Source organism: Euleptes europaea, chromosome 21 (assembly GCF_029931775.1).
Source record: "Euleptes europaea isolate rEulEur1 chromosome 21, rEulEur1.hap1, whole genome shotgun sequence".
NCBI lineage: Eukaryota > Metazoa > Chordata > Lepidosauria > Squamata > Sphaerodactylidae > Euleptes > Euleptes europaea.
This window is the reverse complement of record NC_079332.1, coordinates 1,166,971-1,175,880: the sequence shown is the minus strand read 5'-3', so window position 1 is coordinate 1,175,880 and position 8,910 is coordinate 1,166,971. Positions and strand designations below refer to the sequence as shown.

General features: G+C 51.1%; 1 protein-coding gene across 1 annotated transcript in view; it reads right to left on the bottom strand.

The window, feature by feature from the left end:
• Positions 1-5,226: 5,226 nt before the first annotated feature.
• The window catches only part of RAB26 (RAB26, member RAS oncogene family), a 69,510-nt gene continuing 65,826 nt past the window's right edge, over positions 5,227-8,910 (bottom strand). Inside the window, exons 6-9 of the mRNA XM_056866313.1 lie at positions 7,020-7,085; positions 6,684-6,740; positions 5,644-5,720; positions 5,227-5,361 (exon numbers count right to left, since the gene is read on the bottom strand). Of these exons, the coding sequence (XP_056722291.1) occupies positions 5,259-5,361; positions 5,644-5,720; positions 6,684-6,740; positions 7,020-7,085 (303 nt within the window). The 3' untranslated portion in view covers positions 5,227-5,258. The remainder of the gene's footprint in view (positions 5,362-5,643; positions 5,721-6,683; positions 6,741-7,019; positions 7,086-8,910) is intronic.

Genomic DNA, 8,910 nt, shown 5'->3' with positions numbered 1-8,910 from the left:
TGTCTATATATTGTGATGCATTTGTATATTGTCTGTAGATTTATAATTCTGTCTATATATTGTGATGTGTTTGTATATTGTCTGAAGATTTATAATTCTGTCTATACATTGTGATGCATTTGCATATTGTCTGTATATTTATAATTCTGTCTATACATTGTGATACCTTTGTATATTGTCTGTATATTTATAGTTCTGTCTATATATTGTGACTGTGTATATTGTTTGTGTGCGCATTATATGGGTTTTTTATCTGACCACTGGCCAGTTGGCCGAATCACGTGCAGTTAAAAGTTTCATCAACCTACTAGTTGTCACCGAGCCTTGTTTTTTTTAATCATTTTTTTCCCCTAGATGTTTTAACCCGGATATAAGGGCCTTAAAATGAATGCATTCCTATATCGCGTTATGTCGCCTTCCTCCACCCAACCTTGGGTCCCTCCCCAAGACTCCGGGGATTTCCCAACCCGGAACTGGGAACCCTACGTATCATTACCGTCAATCACAGGGGTGTCTTCCCTCACACCCATATTTTTTTTTTGGGGGGGGGCAAGAAAAGTGCTTAAAACCGACACCCCCTCCGGTGGGGGGGCTCCCTATTGGGTCCCCCCCCTCTCAGGCGGAGGGAACGGCATTATTCTCCCGCCGCCCGCGAGGCCCTGACGGCCGCCCTCTTCTCCCGCTCCCCTCCCTTCCAGGGCTCACCTGCGGGCCGCGGAGGGGGCGTCCGGCGTCCCATCGTCCCCCTCCTCCGGGCCCAACGCCGACCCGCCGCCGGTTCCCTCACAGCCCGGTCCGGGCCTAGCCGGAGCGGAAGCGACGCCGGGCCGCGCGGGGCGCCGGGAGTCGTAGTCCGCGCCTGGGCCGGCTCCTATTCCCCTCCCAGCAGCCGCGGACTACAACTCCCGAAAGCGCCCGCGCCAGCCCGTCGGCCTCCGGCCTCTCCCGCCTCGTCAGTTAGCCTGCTGGGGATTGGCTGCCGTCGATCGGGGCGGGGGAAAGTCGCCCCCCTCAAGCGGCGTCAAAAATCAAATCATCGGCCTTCGTCCAATCAAAAAGAAGGAAACGGGCGTGAGGAAAGAGGGCGGGAGTAATCTAGGAGGCTGACCACCAGGCGTTGTGAGAGGCGATTGGGCTGCGTCGCCAATCATACCAGGATACGATTGGCTCAAGGGAGGAGGGGGCGGGGTTGTGAGAGCCCGCCCCTCAGACCCTTTGCTGTTTTTCTCCACGTGTGGGTTTTGTAGTTTGGCTGGGAAAACGCATCTGGGGGCTCCCTAATTATTATTCTTTACTTTGATGAGGGTTGTTATTATTATTATCGATAATAATAACCCTTATTATTCTTTACTTTCATGAGCCTTCGTAAATCTTTTACGAACACTGATCATTTTTCATTCCTTAAGGTGACTTTTCTGCTGCTTAGGGTTGCCAACTCCGAACTGGGAAATTCCTGGAGATTTGGGGGTGGAGAGTGGGGATCTGGGAAGGGATCTCAGCAGGGTATAACACTACTGAGTCCACCATCCAAAGCGGCTGTTTTCTCCTGGGGAACTGATCTGTGTAGTTTGGAGACCAGTGGCAATCCCAGGCTGGGGAGTCAATGCCCTGGAGCAGGGCGAATAATGCACCCTGGGCCCGGAGACGAGTTGTAATTCCAGCATGCTAGCAAGGTGTGAAGGCCTTGCCACTCTGCAGAAACTGACCTGTGGGCTATGCAATATAATCCAGAGTCACACCCTTCTCGGCCCGTTGACTTCCATGGGTGGAACGCTGTTTAAGATTGCACTAAACAGTGCCTACCTGTGCCTTTCCTCCCCAGTAGGGGAAGTAACATTGACGATTTGCCATGGCACTTAACCCTCTCCCCACTTTTCTGGTTTTCTTATATGTGTGTGTTAAGTGCAGAATGTGTGAAGAGTGAGCTAATTAACTTCTAGGCTGAAATAACTGACACCGTGCAGCTCCAGTCAGAAGATCCATGTATCCAGGGAAAGTGACAGAGGCATCAGTAAATCTCAGCAAAATCATGAGCTGACGAAAAAAATGTAACAACGCCAGATTCTGTGTGATAACATAGAGACAGAACGCGGATCTGTTTTTTCAAGCAGAAACACACCGACCCCTCTCTGTTTCCAGGTGCCGTGAGCGTGGTGGAGAACGGTTGCTCAAATGCAGTCATCATCCCAGGCGGTGAAACCCAAAACAGCTCCTTGTGCATGCTGCTGTCATACTGCCCCTGTACAAATTGGTGAGACTGCACTTGGAGTATTGGGTAACGTTCTGGTCACCACACCTAAAAAGGGATATTGCAGAGCTTGAGAAGGGGCAGAAAAGAGCAACCAAAATGATCAGGGGACTAGAGCAACTGCCCTGTGAGGAGCGGTTAAAACACTTAGGGCTGTTTAGCTTGGAAACAAGGAGGGTAAGGGGAGGCATGACAGAGGTCTATAAAATTATGCATGGTGTGGAGAGATTGGACAGGGAGAAGCTTTCCTCCCTCTCATAATACCAGAATGTGGGGTCATCTGCTGAAGCTGGAGGGTGAGAGATCCAAAACAGATAAAAGGAAGTATTTTTTCACACAACACATAGTTAAATTGTGGAACTCCCTGCCCCAGGATGTGGTCATGGCAGCCAACTTGGAAGGCTTTAAGAGGGGAGTGGACATGTTCATGGAGGATAGGGCTATCCATGGCTACTAGTAAAAATGGCTACTAGTCATGATGCATACCTATCCTCTCCAGGATCAGAGGAGCATGCCGAATATATTAGGTGCTGTGGAACACAGGCAGGCCAATGCTGCTGCAGTCTTCTTGCTTGTGGGGCTTCCTGGAGGCACCTGGTTGGCCACTGTGTGAACAGACTGCTGGACTTGATGGGCCTTGGTCTGATCCAGCAGGGCCTTTCTTATGTTCTTATGCCCCAGTTCATTTTCTAGTGCCACAGGCCTCTCACAGTAGGTTTATGGTCTGATGCAGTATAAGGCAGCTTCACGTGTGTGAATTTCAACTCTCGAGGTGTGCTATTTCTGAAGGGGAAACAAATTAGCAGAAGGAAACACTCCCATTTTGTTAAAGGCCACCTTTGAAATGGCGACTGGTAGTAGGGAACCGTTGCTTTGATAAACTTTTGATTTGCTTTGTGGAGGCTGGAGCACATGACACAGGCAAACACCGTTATTTTAAAAAATCTTTTATTAAGAGGAACAGGGGGAAAAAACTATAAAGAGAGCCAGCGTTGTTGGTGTACGTGTAACACTGTTCGAAGGGGCTGTGTGCTCGGACAGGTTTCCATCGCTAGAGGGCAGGAACGGCCTGTCTCGAAAACAGCAGCTGCGTCCAGGCAGGCAGGCGTCCATGCGTCCCTCCCGAAAGGGGTGTTGCGGAAGCAAAGCGACACGGCCGGGGCGGGGGGAGGGAGCAGCCACTACTGCTGCCTTTTCCGAGGCAAGATACAAAATCTAAAAGCCCATCTGGGTCCCGGCCACACAGGTGCGGCTTTTACCCTTTGAACTGGGCACAGACAACATGCACATTCTGTCTGAAAGCTGGTTTGGGGGCACGTTAAGAAAAACAACCAGCAGGACGCAGCAGCTTTTTAAAGAAGAAAACTACAGCAAGCATAAATAAACGCCAACAGGGAGAGAGAAGGCAGAGGCTGCAAAGATCTTGGCAGGCAATCTCCCTACTTCCAAGAGCCCTGCAAGGGGGGCTGAGATCTCCTCCCCACCCCCGTCTCAAGGGGCTAAGGCTGAGAGAGGCGGGGGGGGGGAAGGAGTGCATCTGGTTACTGAGCCAGAGATGGCTGACCAGTTTGCTATGCAGACCCCAGCAAGGAACAGAAGACATCTTGCCACTCAAGAGCCAAAAGTCCTAGTGATGGGGGGTGCCTGCCAGGGACAGCGTTCCTACAAACACACAAACCCAAGCCAGCTCCAAGACCATCCTTTTAATCCTCTGGCCAAAAGTGCCCATTCCTTAATTCTCCCCTCAAAGAAAACTACTGCCTCAGGAAGGAAGGGCCCTAGCCCTGCCATCCCCCCTGCAGCGCTACTTTTCTGCTTGCGGGGAGCTGTTGCTGCTCCTTCCTTCCAGGGTGAAGGGGTGCTGTCTCCTCTCCCACATCCTGCTGCACATCAGGATCCAGAATGTGCCTCCAGCAAACATGGCAACTGCTGGGATTTCTTGGTGCAACGCTCAAGGAAAGCCCGCCCGCCACACGACATGCTTCCAAGAGCGGCTGTGGGAATCACAGCGAAGGCCTGAGGGGGGACAAACCCCTATTTGAAATGAGCACGGAACTCTCCAGTGTATATATATAAAAAGCTCTCTTGGTGTTGCACATCTTTCTACAAAAAAAGCCACACGCGCACACCACAGAAACACCCAAAGCGTCTGCACTCTGGGGTGAAGCAATAGAAATTCCAGTGGCAAAAAGAGCCGTGAAGGAAACGAGACGGAATGTTTTCTTCTCCAGACAGAGGAGGGCTAGCAAAAAAACACGGTGGAGAACAGCAACCGCCTCCCCCGCTCGGATGACAGTAAACCCGTGTGGGTAACACAACTTGTCAAGCATAGCACGCATACCACACTACGCTTAGCTAAGCCTACTGGCCCACGCTGGTCTTTGAGAACAACAAAAAGCCCCGGAAGGGCAGAGCCACCAGGTCTGCATGTGGGGCAATCGAGGCACAAACCCAAACCTCCAGAAGTGGTGGGGGATCGAGGCCTGGAGGGACTGGGACACCTCCCACCCAGACACTGACCCACAACAACACGGAAGGAACAAGGAGGTAGGATCCATAAGTGCTGCAGGCGCGAATGGGGTCTGTGTGAGCCCTCGTGTGCTGACGCAACTCCCATTCTCATGGCCTTTGCAAGAGCGGGCCATGGTTTTCCATTCCCCACCTCCTGCTGGGGCCAGCCGGTGGCTCAATTTACTTCCCTCCAACTGATTCATGTTTGAGCCATTTCGCCAGAGCTGACCCCCACCCCCCCGGGAAAAATACACCGGCTTCCACCTGCACCTCCAAGCTTCCCGCTGCCCTATTCACCGGGAGACACGAACGGAGATGGAACGGAGATGCAGGAGAGACATGGACTTTCCGCAGCGGGGAGGCAGGGAGGGGGTGAGCGGAGCAGCATATGGATGGATCCGGCACAACAAAAGGGATGCTTGTTGCGAGTCTCTGTACAAGGGGTGCGCACCCCCCCACCCCCCTGCGGAGGGCAAAGCACACAGGAAAGTGCTTGCGCTTATGACCTGCAGCAGCCGGGGCCTTTGACTTCCTTCTTGACATAGTCGTGCAGTTTAAACCGGGGCTCATTGGGCAGTTTCATCGATCGGTGCTTCAGCTCCCTGCAAACGGGATGCAAGAGGTCAACTGAGTCATAGAATCATAGAGTTGGAAGGGACCATCAGGGTCATCTAGTCCAACACCCTGCACAATGCAGGAAATTCACAACTGCCTTCCCCCCACACACACCCAGTGACACCTATTCCATGCCCAGAAGACGGCCAAGGTGCCCTCCCTCTCATCATCTGCCTAAGGTCATAGAATCAGCATGGCTGACAGATGGCCATCTAGCCTCTGCTTAAAAACCTCCGTGTGTGAAGGAAAGCCCACAGAGAGCTGCTTACTTGGCAATGGCTGTGAAGGCCAGGTCCACGTTCAAGCCGCTCTTGGCACTGGTCTCCATGAAGGGCACTCCATATTCCTGTCCAACAAGACAAGCGTCAGAAGCTGCCTTTCCTCAATACACACTCTCTGGAGAGGCCTGAACAAATTACAGTCCGGACACACCAGGGGCTCCGTGTATCCAGATACCTCAATGAAGTCTTGTTTGCCTCCTCCAGGGCTTTTCTTCCCCTTAATCAACAGCATAACTAAAGGAACAGAACGTCATCTGGCTGACTGACCTGTAAGCCCTCAGAGTTACCCATGTTCTCCACCCCCACAGGGAACCCAAAGGATAAGCGTGGACCAAAGGCATTGTGTGCGTGTAGGGAAATCCATGAAAGATTGAAACAGGTCTCACGCTTCCCTTTGAGAAACCTCTGTGCTTTTCGCCACAGAGATGGGGAGATGGCCTTCTTGCCCAGCGTGGCTCTGGCAGAAAGACAATAAATGATATATAAAAAGAAGGGGACACTGAAACCATCGAACATGCACTGATATGTTGCCCATTCTACCACAAAGTTAGATCAAAGCTTATTTCCCCCCTACTTGGTAAATTCCCTGACGAGTCAATTGAGCTTTTGGCAAAGAAGCTCCTATTAGGAGAAGGCCCTCAACTTATGCTCCAAACTGCCAAGTTCTGCACTGTTGCTATTAAAATACGCAGAGCTTTATTAGAGAATGATTGTTACAAATATTTTACAATTTTATCAATTTTAATGTGATAATTTTAACCAGGGGTTGCTTTTATTGACCTTACACCTTTATATGTATGGGCAGTCTGATTCTGCGGTGCAAAACTATTGTGTCGAAATTTTGATGTGTTGGCATGTGATTGGTCAGTCGACCGTATTAATAAACTTGACTATATAAAAAGAAAGCCTATTTGATGCTCTTGGAAGGAGTCCAGCTCTTCCCAGAAACAATCTTTTCTTGGAGCAGAATCTCCGTTTGTGGCCGTGATGAGTACACCCAACCCTGGGTGGCAGCAGGCACCCCATACCTTGGCTAATTTCTCCCCATCTTCTCGCTTCACCACTCGCTCTTGAGTAGAGTCCACCTAGGAGCAACAAGAAAGCGACAGCGTTGGGGAGCGGACCATCCACCCGTTCTTGGGTTGCACGCTCGGTGCAAGACCCCACGCCTCCTGGACGCCTCTAGTGCTGCTGATCCAAGCCGGCTGCAAGGCCAGTGCACGAGAGAACCGCCAGCCCACTCCCCAGCAAAGTCACCATGGGAAAGAGCCTCACACACCCCTCCCACAAATAGCCTCCCTTGGTGCCACCGAGGTGTTGGGGCATCTCCTGGTCTGGATCCGTCCCATGCTCACCCGCCTCACCTTGTTTCCCAGAAGCATCAGAACCACGTCTTGCTTCGCATACTCTTGAATTTCTGTCAGCCAGGCCTAGCAGAGAAAACAGAAACAAGGACAGGACACGGGGGGATAAAGGTTAGGCACCAGGCAAACGGCCCGCGGCACCAATTCACACGGTGGTGACTGAGCTTCTGTCTTGTGAAAAGCAGCTTCTGCTCTCTGGCTTTCCATCTACCATAGAGACACGCCAAGAAGCCCTTTTCCCCTTCTGTGTGGCTTCGTGTGTGGCAGCTCATCTGTAATGAAGGGATCTTCCTGGAGTTACATGCCCCCTGCCCCCAGGGCCAGGGAGGACCCACGCTCCTCCATGCAGCCCTGTCTCCCTCCACTGGCTTTACCAATCCCAGGCCTGGCGTTCCTCCCGCCGGCGCTGCCAAATATTTTCATCCACGCTTTGTCACTTAACGATTAAAATTATGAATCCCACTGCATCCCACTGCCTCCACATATCGATTGCGCTATTTGAAAAACATGTGAAAAATTGTCAGTAGAAGCAGCCAGAATTGTTTACATCCAAGATGGGATTTCAACACAAGATGGTGCTAAAGAGACATTTTTGAGATGGGAAGGAGAGAACCATCTTTGTATGCACAGTATCTGAAATGGAAAAGATCTGGAGAGCAGCAGAAAATGGGTACCAGTTCCCAGCTCATGTTCTGGAAATCCTGGGAGGGGACAGAGCAGACCCGGCCTCTTGTCAGGGTATAAACCCCTGCCCCGGATTCACTTCTAATGCCTCTCTTTGGACTGGGGACATGATTATTCCACACTGGACAGTCTACAGCTGTTCATATGAACTGGCTCCCTCTGAAAAGCATCACGTTCAAGACAACACAGGCAACGTTCAGCCAATCTCCACTGCTTAATCTGTGCTGGAAGCGTTACGCCACCCCCTCTCTTCCTTCAGATAGAGGGATTTAGAAAACCTAGCCTCCACTCTCCATATAAAGCAGTTCTCACTATCACGTTAGAACATCCATGCATCTAAATATCAATTAGATAACTAGCATTTAGCTCGTTTTAAAACAGCAGCATGTATTAAAAGTATCGCATTGGGGGGCGGGAAACGTCTGTAGACACTATTAAAAACCAGGCAAAACTTTACATAGCTCTAAAACTAATGGCAAGAACCAAATGTTTAAAAATAAATATAAACGGAAAAGGTCCCCTGTGCAAGAACCGGGTCATTCCTGACCCATGGGGTGACGTCAGATCCCGACGTTTCCTAGGCAGACTTTGTTTTACAAGGTGGTTTGCCAGTGCCTTCCCCAGTCGTCTTCCCTTTACCCCTAGCAAGCTGGGTCCTCATTTTACCAACCTCAGAAGGATGGAAGGCCGAGTCATGACAGAGACAATGCTCATATTTCCACAGCCCGCTCTTCCTAAATCCCCGGGGGTCGGCGAATTATGGAAGGGCAGACAGCTTCAAGTGTTTCAGTGAACATTTAAATGCCGAAGTAGCTATTACCACCGCTCCTGTCACAGCAAGCACTCCAGCTAAGCACTCCGCACAAAGAGAGGCTTCTTTCCAGCATGCAGGAGTTTGGAGTGCGTACTGTGCTCCCCCCCCACACACACACACTTCTTATGCCTTCCGTGTACACAGGGCTCAGCCCCCCCTAGGGACGAGCAATTAGGAGCTGTACGCTCCCACACAAAGCCAGCAGGCAGCGTGAGATGACTTAAACACGGGGAGGCACGGCGACCGCCGAGCAGCGCCTGCTTATTACCTCTGTTCGATAATGGCTTTAATTAGGGGCATTAGTCTCGTTTGCAATTTAATTCTTGCGGAATATCCTACAAGATCGGATGCGATCGCTGGTTCTGCTCCTGGTTTCTCCCTTCCCTCCCTCTC